Raw genomic sequence first — 14,734 nt, forward strand, 5'->3', positions numbered from 1 at the left:
TCTTCTGGCCCTCCTGGATTGGAACTGCTGTTGCTTAGACCATGCTCCCAATATCAGTCTACCCTTAGTTTGGGTCTCTTCCCCCCTCCTATCTCCGGTAGAGATCTTGTAATCACCCCTAACCTTGGTTCTGAGCCAATCCTGACCCAGGATCAAGGAATGAGGTATATTCTGAGCAATGGCTACCTTTAGCTCAATCATTTCTTCCCCAACTCTCAAGTTCACCTGCTGACGGGGATACTCCCTCACATCACCATGCACACACCACACATTCACTGTATCCAACCCTTTATCACTGGAGCTGGCACCCCTAATTTGATGCCATAATTTCTGTGCCATAACGCTTTGTTCTGCCCCCGTATCAATCAGGGCAGACACTGTCCTACCAGTCACTTGTACTTTCTGAAAATATTCTCCGTGGCTAGCTCTCTTTACCCCACATGCAATAGTAAAATCCCTTCTTTCCCTGCACTCCCTTTGACGGTGTCCTTTTTCCCCCACACCTAAAGCAATAGATGGGAGCTGGGTTAAAGGGTTTCTTTGCACGATTCTGAGGGTTCCTGGGTGGCATGTTAGTATTAGTAGGAGCCTGAAGTGTAGTGTCCCTCTGGAACTGTGTCTGGGGTCTATAACTTGGGCCTGGTCTCTCAGGAAGCCCCTGGGCATCCAGATAAGCCTCTGCCACAGAGAGTGTCTGTGTCAGATCCTGGCATCCCTGTTTCTGGATCCACCCCTTTATGTTCTGGGGCAGAGCTTCTAGGAATTGTTCCCTGACTAACTCAGCGAACATAGCTCGGGGGTCTGCCAAGAAAGGCTGTAACCACCTCTCTGCAGCTTTCGTTAGGCATTGTAACAGCGCCTTAGGTCTTTCTTTTACTTTTAACTGGAGAGCACGAAAGGTTTGTCTGTAATACTCTCTTGTATATCCCAGAAAATCCAGGATATGCGCTTTCACAGCTGGATAACTATTGGCCTGCTCTGCAGCAATGGTCTGGAAAGCCGCAAGGGTCTCTCCAGCCAAACATGGCAGAAGGCGTACCGCCCACTGTTCTGGAGGCCAACCTGCTGCAGCAGCAACTCTCTCAAAAGAATTAAAAAAGTCATCTGGAGCATCCTGTGGTGTTATTTTACTCAGATTCAATAAATTTAGAGAGTTTTGTCCTACCGTAGGTAGAGTACCACCAGTCCCCAATACCGGTATAGGTCTCTGTCCACCAGACGTAGGCTTCAATAGTTGCGCCATCAATTGAGATTGCTGCTCCATAGCTCGCATAAAGTCACTGTGATGACGTTCGCTAGCCTCCTGGCTTGCCTGCCATAGTCCATGACTAGTTTCAAGAACTTTCTTTAGGTCCTCATTCTGCCGCTGTCGTTCTCCAGCCACCACTGCCAACGCCGCCGGCTCCATGTTGGCTCTGTAGGGAAATCACAAACACACAATCCAAGTGCGATACCACTCAGTTTCTTTCCCCCCAGAACTGTCTTCACCAGACCCTCTGTCAAATATGCTTACCAGAGGTACTGATGAATCATCGCCTGCGTGCTCATTACAGGGTGCACCGCCTTTCTTCAGAGACCTCCTGGTCCCCCTTTTGGTTCCTCGCCAGCTCCGGACGATGGCCTCGTCTCCTGGTCTGCTATCCGCACCTCTTGCAGCCGCCAAACTCAGGACACTGGAACCGATATCCTTGCACAGCACTGCTCTGTTTAAGCCGCTTCCATTCAGCAGAATTTGTAATCCCGGTTCCGATGAACCAACCAATGTTTCCAACCAGCACCGGTAAGATGCACTGGCAGTCCACTCCAGCAGTTCACAACATGAAACCAAACAGTAGTAGAGAGAAAAAAAAAAAAATTTTTTTTCCACCTTTGCACTCCCAAATCTTCACCTGAAGAGGTACCAGATCCGCACTCCTGATACCAAATCTGTCACAAACCCTCTGCAGCGGCGGGCTGTCGTGTGACAAACACAAGGATTCTGGCGTGTCCCCTCTAACCAGGGGTACCTTCAGGACTTTTCAGGTGGCTCTAGGCGACCGCCTAGGCCTATGAGAGACAAGGCAAGCAAAGAGTTTCCAAATATCACCAGTGAAACCAAGTTCTTCAAATAGGAATATGATGTTTATTCTGACCCAGAGGTCAAAAAGATGCAGCATAAAACAAAAATCACTTTTGCATTTCATTCAAAAATAAAGTCAATTGTAAAATAAAGATATCACAAAACAGCAATCTCCTGTAGTTGATTATTCCTGAGGTCATGTGCTCTGACTCAGGATTGCTTTACACTGGTGTTCACTCATAATTCAAACTTTTTCTCAGCATTAATATCAAAGGCATGTAACAGCAGATTTCAGCAGCCAAATAAAGTTTGAAATAAACCTTTGCTGTAAATCCAAATCAAACCAAAACTCTTTAGGCAATATAGCTCTTGCAAACAGATCAGCTTTTCCCTCAACTCCCTCGTGCAGGCAAAACACACAGCTGAGAGAGATAAGCTAATTAGCTCCTCAGGAACGGGAGTCACAGCAGGATTTCCAAAGTTCAAAACCACAAACTTAAATATTCTCTCTTGAGCTTCTTGTTCCCAAACTTGACTTTAAATCACTTCCATAGTTTAGGATTCCGGTAAGTATTATTCTTAAACTCAAAAATACTCATAAAGCCCAAACATATCTCACATTCTTCAGGCTTGGTTTGCAGAGAAGGAAAGCACAGGCAAAAAGGAAGAAAAAACACCAAACCACTAATTGTTTCCCAGTTACTCACTTCCTTCATTCAGTGTCCATACATTCTGTCTGGCTCTCTAGCATAGGGTCAGCTACTTGTACCTCCATGCCTTCCACACAATCTGGACTCTGGAAGTTTGAAGTGGGGAGGATTTCTTCCAAATCCTGCATGGGCCAATCTGGCACGGTTGTCTCTGCTGCTCTGCTCCACAGCTCCTCACCTGCCTTGGGCTGTGGGAGTGACTCGCTCCTCCTCCTGCTGCTTGTCTCAGCCTGCTTTTAAACAGCTCAGAGCCAATCCCCTTCAGCCTGTAGCGGGGGATGGGCTTTGGCTCTAAAGCAGCTTTTCTCTGCCTGGGTTTATCTAATGCAGCTATATCCCTTGTGGCTTCTCTAGCTGCCCTAAAGCCTGGAGGCTGCTGTTGCCAGTCTGCCTGCCTCTGCTCCAGATCACTACTGCTCTGATCATAGGGGCAAGGGAGGTCAGCCTCAAGTTGAGCGCCAGAATCAATCTGATCAGCTCTTCTGCACCCGATCCTATTAGGGACCGAACTAGTGCTGGTGCTGGTTTTGTCACAAGCTGCAGCCATGTCTGTGACTATGCAGCGCTTAGCTTGGCTTAGGGTGTCTGAGCTGGATGTCAACCACCAGGATCGTCTGGCCAATGATTCTTGTTTGGGCGATTAACTTTTTGGAGTCTTTAGATATCACCATCCAAAATTTATCAGCTCATGAAACCAGGTGGGATACTTTGGTTAAGAACAAGAAAAATCCTCCACCTGCTCGTCCTTTCAGATAACTGTCTTACTATAACATCGTTTTGCTGCTAGGCCTCTGCAACCATCTCAGTCTCAACCTCGCAGACAAAGGCAACAGCAGCAGCAACAACCACGTCAACAACAGCAGAAAGAACAGGCTACACAACCTAAAGCTACACAGTCTTTTTGATAGCCAGTCTCATCATTTCTTAACCTTTACCTCAGCCCATCGGAGGTCGTCTTCAGTTGTTCATCAGTCATTGGGAACTCATAACCTCGGATCTTTGGGTCTTCAACATCATTCATCAGGGTTACTCTCTCAGTTTCCAGACTCTTCCACCAGATAATCCTTCAAGAGAGTCTGCTTTGGACCCTGCTCGGTCCTCCCTTCTCGCTTCTTCTGCAGGAGGTGCAATCCCTTCTTCTGCTGAATGCCATCAAGGAAGTTCCTCTCGATCAGCAGGGTTGGGGATTCTACTCCTGTTACTTCTTAGTACCCAAGAAGACCGGAGAACTGAGACCCATCTTGGATCTCAGAGCTCTCAACAAATTTCTAGTAAAGGAGAAATTCAGGATGTTGTCACTTGCTCTGCTTTTTCCTCTCCTCAATCAGAATGACTGGCTATGCTCCCTAGACCTCAAAGAAGCCTACACACATATCCTGATTCATCCGGCTTCCAGGAAGTACCTCTGGTTTCAAATCAATCATTGTCATTACCAATACAAGGTACTTCCCTTCGGTCTGGCATCTTCTCCCAGAGTATTCACGAAATGCCTGACTGTAGTGGCCGCATCTCTCCGTTTGCAGGGCCTTCAAGTCTTTCCTTACCTGGACGACTGGTTGATCAAGGCTGTTTCATCTCAGGAAGTGGTCCAAGCAACATCTCAGATCATTTCCTTTCTTCAGATTCTGGGATTTGAAGTCAACTTCCTCATTCTGACTCAGCGTCTTCAGTTCATTGGGGCAATTCTAGACAACACTCTCATGAGAGCGTTTCTTTGGCCAGATCGACTTCAGACTCTCCTCCGTCTCTGTCAACAATTGCTTCCTCTTCAAACCATCTCTGCCAGATACATGATGGTTCTTCTAGGCCACATGGCTTCAATTGTCCATGTCACGCCATTGGCAAAACTCCATCTGCACACTCCTCAGTGGACTCTGGCTTCCCAGTGGTCTCAGGCAACAGATCGACTTTCACAACACATTATCTCTTCTGCAGTCACTTCAATGGTGGATGACCTCATCCAATCTTTCCAGAGGTCTCCTTTTTCACTTGCCCCTTCATCACAAGATCTTCATGACAGACGCATCTCCTTATGCCTGGGGGGCACATATGGATGATCTGCAGACTCAGGGTCTTTGGACTGCCAGAGAACGGAAATTTCACATCAATTTCCTAGAACTCAGAGCGATGTTTTATGCCCTCAAGGCTTTTCAACATCTCTGCCCTCAAGTCCTCCTCCTTTCCACGGACAATCAAGTAGCAATGTACTACATCAACAAGCAGGGAGGCACGGGCTCTCTCCTGTTGTGTCAGGAGGCCCAGAAAATCTGTTCTTGGGTGACAGCTCACAATCTATTCTTAAAGGCTGTATACATTCAAGGAGAGAATTCACTAACAGACAACCTCAGCAGGATTCTTCAGCCTCATGAATGGACTCTCGACTCTGCAACTCTCCAGTCCGTATTTGCTCAATGGGGCACTCCACAGGTGGACTTATTCACAGCTCCTCACAATCACTAGTTGCCCCAGTTTTACTCCAGACTTTACTCTCCTCTCCATCTGGCAGCGGATGCTTTTCTTCTGAATTGGACGGGTCTATTTCTATATGCATTTCCTCCACTTCCTCTCATGTTGAGAACTCTGTTCAAACTCAAGAGAGAAGCAGTCACCATAATTCTCATTGCTCCATGGTGGCCCAGGCAACATTGGTTCTCCCTTCTTCTTCAACTCAGTTCCAGGAAGCCCATACTTCTTCCAGTATTTCCTACTCTGCTTACTCAGAATTAGGAATCGCTTCTACATCCCAACCTGCAGTCTCTACACCTGACAGCTTGGTTTCTCACGGGCTGAGTTCTTCTCAAATTCTCCTCTCTCAGCCTGTCTGTCAGATTATTGATGCCTCCAGGAAACCAGCCACATAGCAATGTTACCAACAAAAGTGGACTCTGTTTTCTTCCTGGTGTCTTCTTCATCATCATGATCCAACTTCCTTGGCAGTGGAATTGGTGTTGGATTATCTCCTTTCTCTGTCTGACTCTGGCCTTAAATCTACATCCATTAGAGTCCATCTCAGTGCTATTACTGCTTATCATGAACCAGTACAGGGAAAACCTCTTACTGCTCATCCTTTGGTCTCCAGATTCATGAAAGGGCTTTTCAATGTGAAACCACTTATCAAGCCTCCGCCTGTCGTCTGGGACCTTAATGTGGTTATTTCCAGGAAGGGGTGCAAAAAAAAACCGAACAAAAAACCCAGCGTGGATAACAACTGCAGTGAAAAAGGCGATAAGTGACAAGAAAGCATCGTTCAAAAAATGGAAAAAGGACCAAACAAAGGACAACCAAAAGGAGCACAAAGAACACCAAAGGGAGTGTCACCGTGTGGTTAGAAAAGCTAAAAGAGAATATGAGGAGAGACTGGCGGGGGAAGCAACAAACTTCAAATCGTTCTTCAGAAATGTGAAGGGGAAGCAACCGGCAAGGGAAGAAGTGGGGCCATTGGATGATGGAGACAAAAAAGGAGTGATAAAAGAGGAAAAAGAGATAGCAGACAGGTTAAATAAGTTCTTCACGTCAGTCTTCACGAGGGAGGACACATCCAATATTCCGGAACCGGAGGACATCGTAAATGGGGATCGGGATGAAAAGCTGGTCCAACTAGAGGTAAGCCAAGAGGATGTCCTCAGGCAGATAGACAGACTAAAGAGCGACAAATCGCCAGGTCCGGACGGCATTCACCCAAGGGTACTCAAGGAACTAAGGAACGAAATAGCAGAGCCACTTCGCCAAATATGTAACCTATCCTTAAAAACTGGAGAGATCCCGGAGGATTGGAAAATTGCAAATGTCACGCCCATCTTCAAGAAGGGTTCAAGGGGGGACCCGGGGAACTACAGGCCGGTGAGCTTGACCTCGGTCCCGGGAAAAATGATGGAAGCATTGATTAAGGACAGTATCTGTGAACACATAGAAAACAATGGACAGCTAAAGTCGAGCCAGCACGGCTTCTGCAAGGGTAGGTCATGCCTCACAAACTTATTGTACTTCTTTGAGGGGGTAAACAGACAGGTGGATAAAGGGGAATCCATTGACATCATTTACCTTGACTTTCAAAAAGCCTTTGACAAGGTACCGCACGAAAGACTGCTTAAAAAGCTGTGGAAACACGTGGTGCAAGGGGAGGTCCACCGATGGATTAAAAACTGGCTGGCAGACAGGAAACAGAGGGTTGGAGTGAAGGGCCATTACTCAGACTGGCATTGGGTCACGAGCGGAGTTCCGCAGGGGTCGGTGCTGGGACCGCTCCTGTTCAATATATTTATTAATGACCTGGAGGCGGGAACAAATTGCGAAGTTATTAAATTTGCGGATGACACCAAACTCTACCGCAGGGTTGAAACCATGGAAGACTGCGAAGATCTGCAAAGGGACCTAACGACGCTAGAAGAATGGGCCAAAAAAATGGCAAATGAACTTTAACGTAGGGAAATGCAAGGTCATGCATGTAGGGAAAAAGAACCCGATGTTCAGCTACAAAATGGGAGGATCACTGCTAGGGGTAAGCAACCTTGAAAGAGACCTGGGAGTGATGGTGGACACGTCTATGAAGGCGTCGGCACAGTGCACCACAGCCTCAAGAAAAGCAAACAAAATGTTGGGTATCATTAAGAAGGGTATCACGACCAGGACAAAGGAGGTCATCCTGCCACTGTATCGTGCAATGGTGCGACCGCATCTGGAGTACTGTGTCCAGTATTGGTTGCCGTACCTCAAAAAGGACATGGTGGTACTTGAGGGAGTCCAGAGAAGAGCAACTAAACTTATAAGAGGTATGGAAAACCTCTCATATACTGACAGACTGAAAAAGCTGGGGCTGTTCTCCCTGGAAAAGCGGAGACTTAAAGGAGACATGATAGAAACCTTCAAGATCCTGAAGGGTATAGAAAAAGTAGACAGGGACAGATTTTTCAGACTATGGGGAACCACAAGTACAAGGGGGCACTCGGAGAAATTAAAAGGGGACAGGTTTAAAACAAATGCCAGAAAGTTCTTTTTCACCCAGAGGGTGGTGGACAAATGGAACTCGCTTCCGGAGGCTGTGATAGGCCGGAGCACGTTACAAGGCTTCAAAGAAGGTTTGGATAGGTTCCTAGAGGATAAAGGAATTGAGGGGTACAGATAAGAATAGCGGTAGGTTATAGGGATAGTCTGGGACCATTGCTCAGGCAATGGGCCTGATGGGCCGCCGCGGGAGCGGACCGCTGGGCGAGATGGACCTCTGGTCTGCCTCAGCGGAGGCAACTTCTTATGTTCTTATGTTCTTAATGAAGCCACCATTTGAACCAATGACAGCTCATCTCAAATTTCTTACCTGGAAAGTAGTCTTTCTTATTGCTCTCACCTCTGCCAGGAGGGTCAATGAGTTACAAGCACTAGTAGCAAATCCACCTTTCACAGTTTTCCATCATGATAACGTGGTTCTGCGTACACATCCAAAGTTTCTTCCAAAAGTTGTCTCTGACTTTCATCTCAATCAGTTGATTGTTCTTCCAGTATTTTTTCCTAGGCCTCATTCTCATCCTGGAGAAGCAGCCTTGCATACTTTGGACTGTAAACGAGCTTTGGCTTACTACCTTGTTCGCACAAAGTCTCACAGAACTTCTCCCCAACTCTTCATCTCATTTGATCCAAACAAGTTTGGGCATTCTGTTTCCAAGAGAACGATTTCCAACTGGCTAGCTGCCTGCATCGCATTCTGCTATGCTCAGACAGGACTGGAGCTGGAGAGCTGTGTCACAGCCCATAAAGTTAGAGCTATGGCAGCTTCTGTTGCTTTCCTTCGATCCACTCCCATTGAGGAAATATGTAAAGCTGCCACCTGGTCCTCAGTTCATACCTTCACTTCTCACTACTATCTGAAACCATTCTCCAGAAGGGATGGGCACTTCGACCAATCTGTATTACAAAATTTATTTTCCTAAAGGCCAACTCTCCCACCATCCCATTCTGTTAGCTTGGAGATCACCCATCAGTGAGAATACACTGCCTGCTTGTCCTGGGATAAAGCACAGTTACTTACCATAACAGGTGTTATCCAGGGACAGCAGGCAGATATTCTCACAACCCTCCCACCTTCCCGGGTTGACTTCTTAGCTGGCTTATCTTAACTGAGGGACTGCGCGCCTACATTGGGTGGGAAGGCACTCGCGCATGTGCGGTGTGGACTATCGCAAACTTTCTAAATTCTTAAAGTGCCAATGCACTTTTAAAGTGTCCGTACTGGGGCTCCGTTGGTGACGTCACCCATCAGTGAAAATATCTGCCGCAAACAAAAATGGCTGCCATGAGTTCCCGTGAGATCGCTCCTGCCCGCTTCACTGCTAGACCACCAGGTAAGGTGTGGAGAAGTCCAGGAGGCAGGAGGAGGCGAGAGTGGGTCAGAGTCAGCCCTAAGTAATGTGTGGAGAGGTCTGGGTGGCGGGATGGAGGTGGGTCAGAGTTGGCCCTAAAGCTCTGGCTTGGTGGCAGGGTTAGCTTCGGAGGTGGTGGGTGGTGCACGCTTGCAGACAGGGAGGCAGGGAAGGATTCCCGGCAGCGGTGGCTTCAGCAGGGGGCAGGCAAGGATCCCTGGTGTCAGCCAGGCCACGTACTCCCAACAGGTGGGCCATGTACCCCCAACGGTATGCATATCACATGCTGAGAAACACTGATCTAGACGATTGGTTGATCAGAGCTCCATCGTTGGCAGAGAGGTGCAACACGGTGGGGAAAGTGCTACAGGTACTGGAAGAACTGGGTTGGATTGTCAATTTCAGGAAGAGCCATCTAACGCCCATGCAGTCGCTGGAATACCTGGGAGTTCTTTTCGATAAGGCAGAAGGTCATGTATACCTGCCCGAGGACCACAGGCGGAAGCTCTGTGTCCAGATTTTGGCTCTGTTGAAGAAGTCAGCTCCTTTGGCGTGAGTCTACCTATAGGTTCTGTGTTCCATGGTGGCCACGCTTGATGTAGTCCCTTGAGCGAGAGCACACATGTGTCCTCTTCAGAATGCCTTGCTTTCTCACTGGACGCCCCACTGAGATGCCTTACAGATGAGCCTGCCATGGACTTTGGAGGCCAGAGCAAGCATGAACTGGTGGCTCCAGTAAAAAGGAGGACAGACATCTGGGTTATATTTCCATTGGAAGCTATGAAAATAAAATCCAGATGTCTCAATCCATCCTCTTTTTTTCTGGAGCCATATGGTAACCCCTACTTTTACGTAGTTACAGTTTTCATTAGTTGCAGTCCATGTTTGTGGGGGCTATTTTTGTTTGAAGGTAAATTGCAGTCTTTCATTATTTTTTATATTCTGGCTTGGTTACTGTGCGTTTAGCAGAGGGATACAGACTGCAAACTCTGACAATCCTCACAGGCCCTCACAGGTTTACATCCACACAATCAAACTTGATTTTTCAGTTTTGGTTTTGGCCAAAAACTTTCAGATATTTTCAGTGGAAGTTTTGGTTTTGGACAAAACTAAAAAAAGTAATTTCAGTTGACCTCTGTTTACTTGCTTAGCTATGTGGATGGTACATGTTCCCAGAATGAGAGGATGTTACATATTTCAAAATATAAGGTCAGGGTCAGGTCCAAAGTTAAATGTGAAGCATAATTCGGGAGACCCATTTCAGAACCACGAGTTTACACTCAGTGACGTATACGACGAACTATCGAAACTCAAGGTGAACAAAGCCATGGGACCACTCAATCTGCATCCAAGGGTGCTCAGAGAGCTGTGTGACGTCCTGGTGGAACCGTTAGCCGTACTCTTCAATCTCTCTCTCAGTACGGGAAAAGTCCCATTGGACTGGAAAACAGCTAACGTCGTTCCTCTGCACAAAAAGGGTTGCAAGGCAGAAGCTGCAAATTACAGACCGGTGAGTCTCACTTCGATTGTGTGTAAGCTCATGGAAACACTAGTCAAACGCAAACTAGACATGATCCTTGATGAGGAGAACCTACGCAACCCCCACCAACACGGTCTCACCAAGGGTAGGTCATGCCAATCCAATCTTATCAGCTTCTTTGACTGGGTAACTAGGAGGCTGGACCTGGGAGAGTCCCTAGACGTCATGTACTTGGACTTCAGCAAAGCTTTTGACAGCGTCCCCCACCGTAGATTACTGAGCAAGATGAAATCATTGGGATTAGGTGATACATTAACTGCATGGGTCAGCGACTGGCTAAGCGGGAGACTTCAGAGGGTGTTGGTTAACGGTACCCTCTCTGAAACGTCGAGGGTGACCAGTGGAGTGCCGCAGGGATCAGTCTTGGGCTCGATCCTTTTCAACATATTTATAGGAGACATGACTCAGGGGCTTCAAGGTAAAATAGCATTGTTCGCCGACGATGCCAAATTATGTAACACTGTGAGTGACACCGCAAGTAAAAATGATTTGTCCGACAGCATGAGGCAGGACCTGCTTTTACTGGAACATCGGTCCACAACCTGGCAGCTGGGCTTCAATGCGAAAAAATGCAAGGTCATGCACCTTGGTAACAATAATCCGTGTAAGACATACACACTGAATGGTGAAACCTTGTCCAGGACTACAGCAGAGCGGGATTTGGGGGTGATCATTAGTGGAGACATGAAATCAGCCAATCAAGTGGAGAAGGCTTCATCTAAGGCTAGACAAATGCTGGGATGTATCCGTAGAGGCTTTGTTAGCCGGAAGCCAGAGGTCATAATGCCGTTATACAGAAGCATGGTGAGACCTCATCTGGAGTACTGTGTGCAATTCTGGAGGCCGCACTACTGTAAGGATGTGCTGAGAGTTGAGTCGGTTCAGCGAATGGCCACCAGGATGATCCTGGGGCTCAAGGATCTCTCGTATGAAGACAGGCTGCACAAGTTGCGGCTATACTCTCTCGAGGAACGTAGGGAGAGGGGAGATATGATAGAGACATTTAAGTACATCACTGGCCGCATAGAGGTGGAAGACGACGTTTTCCTTCTAAAAGGACCCTCGTCCACAAGGGGACATCCGTTGAAAATCAGGGGGGGGGAAATTTCATGGGGATACCAGGAAGTACTTCTTCACTGAAAGAGTGGTGGACCATTGGAATGAGCTCCCGGAGCAGGTGATCGTAGCCAGCAGCATACAAGATTTTAAGAATAAATGGGATGCCCACATCGGATCCCTACGAGGGTAGCATAGATGAGGGCAGCTTGGGGATGAGTGATAGAGTGTAGATTAGGGGAGGGTTGTTGGAGTGGGCAGACTTGATGGGCTATGGCCCTTTTCTGCCGTCATTTTCTATGTTTCTAAGATAGTAGGTGAACAAGTCCTTTACTTGCCGTTATCAATATGCAAAGTTCAGACACCAATCCCAGGCTGTTAGAGCAGATGTTCTTTCTGAACAACAAATGCCTTAATCACTAATAAGGGTTTAGTTCCCAGCTAACAAGCCTCAAGAATGCAAGAAGCATTTTTACTTAGCAAATGGCATGATTCTTTAGGACATGAGCATTTATAAAAGTCAGAGATTCTGTAACCATCCTAATATCCTATGACAAAGTTAGTTCCCCTGATTATAATGCATATACACTTGAAATTGTATGAAAGAAAAAAAGCCTTGTCCTTGGAATGTGTGCTGAAGGTAACTAAAGGAGATGAATGGGGAACCAGAAGAATTACAGCAGCTTTTATGGTACATTGCCTTGTGTTTTTACTGTCATCTGATAGACTTCTTTTTTCTTTTGTAGGAAGTGTGCTGCTGAAAAGCACAGAAAGTGGTGATCTCTTTATATAAAGGAAATAGGTAAAATAATTATAAATCCTGAACCATTTTCAACTTATGGAAGACCATCAAGGAATATCATAGTAATCCTCCTGTAAGGACTTAAACAGAAGACTGAATGCTTTTCAATAATAATTTGACTATTTAAGGAATGAAAATGGAGAAAGTATTACAGTCTACTATCTGGATCCTGAGAGATGGAGCTGCTGGAAAGAGAATATATCTTAATGGCTTCTCAGGGATTGTTTGCTGTGCACATATAAGCCATAATTTGTTAGTAGGAATGGCAGAATTTAGTATTCTCACGTTTAGTTCTCTTGAGTAGGAACAATGGCATCACAGACATTCACAGCTGTTTAGTAACACATGTAAAGTCACAGAATTGTACATTTTTATCTTTATTTTTATAATATGAATTTGCATTTGAATTTCTACAGTTTACAGTTTCTAGTGTTACTTAACAGCAGGTGTAATGTTCTGCATGAGAACCATGTATCACATCAAAAAGGCTCACAAATATGTTATGTTGTACCTTAATGTGTAAATTTAGTATATGTGTGTGTGTATTTATATGTATGTGTGTATGAATGAAGTTTTTCTTGTTTGTTTTTTACAGACATTCATTGGGCAAAAGATTGACATACCTCCCACTTTCCAATTAAACTTTCCTTCTGGATTCTAGTTAACCTACAAATGAAATTAGAACAAGGAGGTTTTGAGTCTCATCCTCTGTCACCTCACATTTTATGTATCTTTAAACACTGCTCTGTACATATGATATGTGCTATACAAACAAAATGTAAATTATGGTGCTGCTCTACTATTCATTAGAATCCAAGTTCAGTACCACTCTGGTGCAAGCAAGATAGGAATAGAGAGGTAAATATTCAACCGATGGCAGTGAGCATTTTGTTGACCACTACTGGCATTATTGCCAGATATTCAGTGCTGTTCTTGGTATTAACTGGCTATGGGTTGCCGCATAAAGATAAGACATATGTATGTAGACCCATTTATATGGTTACCTTGGCTGATTAAGTCCTGACTCTGCCTCAGAATGCCCCCAAAGTAGCTGGTTTTCACTTAGAGTTAGATGCACTAAACAGGGTCGGTAATACTGTGTGGGTCTGCTGCGATCCGATTTTTGGCTGATTCCAAAAGAACGATTGATGCACAAACAAGTTTGCATGTAAATGATTGGCGTGGAGGTTCGCCATAGTCTCCATCTCTCCCATCTGATGGATCACTGTCATTCAGCTATTTGGGGCAAGAAACCTTTTTTTATTTTTTTTGTAATGTGTGTGTTAACTACGCACAATATCTGTTCCCATTTTTTTTTTTAAATGTTGTGCTGGCCTTCCCTCACGACCACAAATGTCGCAGCCCCCCCCCATGGGTCCCCCAATCCCTGCCCCCCCCCAATGATGATGGCTGCCCTGTGAAAGATAGGAGGGATGCCCACTCCTGCTCATTCCTTCCTGCTTCAGCAACCCATGGTAGCAAATATGGCAGGAGGGATGCCCACTCCCTCCTGTCAATGGAGGCCACCTGCCTCAGGTTCCTCCCCATGAACCATGTTCTACCTTCCTCCCTTCTCCCCACCTCCTCAAAAAAAGAGGAAGAATGCCCATTCCTTTCTGCCATTGGATGCTTCTCCGAACTCCCTCCCCCCTTACCTTTGTCAGAAGTTGAAAGCAAAAAGGAAACTCGCTCCCTCTGGCTCTTGAAGTCTGCCAGTCCAAAATGGCGGGCCTTCCCCTCCCTGGTGCATCATATGATGTACAGGGAGGGACCTAAGAGCCTGATTGGCTCAGATGCATAAGGCCCCTCCCAAGGTGTCTTTGGCTTTAGGCACCTGAGCCAATCAGGAAGACTCCTCCCTCTGTATCCCAGGATATAGAGGGAGGAGCCTAAGGGCCCAATTGGTTGTACTGGGGGGCCTTGGAGCCAGATGGACTGAGCGTCCTTCCGGCTCTCAACTTCTGACAAAGATAAGGTGGGGGAGGGTCAGGGGAGCATCCAGTGGCAGGAAGGAGTAGGCATCCCTCCTGCCTTTTTTGGGAGGAGAGGGAAGGAGGGGAGAATAAGGGATGGTTTTGGGGAGGGCGCCTGGCACAGGGGGTTTTCACGTTGGGAGTTGGCAACACTCCTGTCTCTCTATCGGGGGGGGGGGGGAGGATTCAGGGACCCATGGTTGTCAAGGGGTGGCGGCTTGTCATTGGGGGGGGGTACTGTTTG

At 46.6% G+C, this 14,734-nt stretch overlaps 1 protein-coding gene across 4 annotated transcripts in view; it reads left to right on the top strand.

Moving 5' to 3' along the window:
- Nucleotides 1-14,475, top strand: part of MFHAS1 (malignant fibrous histiocytoma amplified sequence 1) — a 118,008-nt gene extending 103,533 nt beyond the window's left edge. For 2 of the 4 annotated variants that reach the window (XR_004536598.1, XM_033916067.1), the window contains exons 3-4: nucleotides 12,462-12,517; nucleotides 13,113-14,475. Coding sequence is in view for 2 of the 4 variants with exons in the window: in XM_033916067.1 (XP_033771958.1) it covers nucleotides 12,462-12,495 (34 nt within the window). In the remaining 2 variants the exon portion in view is untranslated. Of the gene's footprint in view, nucleotides 1-12,461 lie in introns of all 4 variants that reach the window. The other 2 variants (XR_004536595.1, XM_033916058.1) reach the window with 1 other exon arrangement.
- Nucleotides 14,476-14,734: the final 259 nt, after the last annotated feature.

Source organism: Geotrypetes seraphini, chromosome 1 (genome assembly GCF_902459505.1).
Source record: "Geotrypetes seraphini chromosome 1, aGeoSer1.1, whole genome shotgun sequence".
NCBI classification, from domain to species: Eukaryota; Metazoa; Chordata; class Amphibia; order Gymnophiona; family Dermophiidae; genus Geotrypetes; species Geotrypetes seraphini.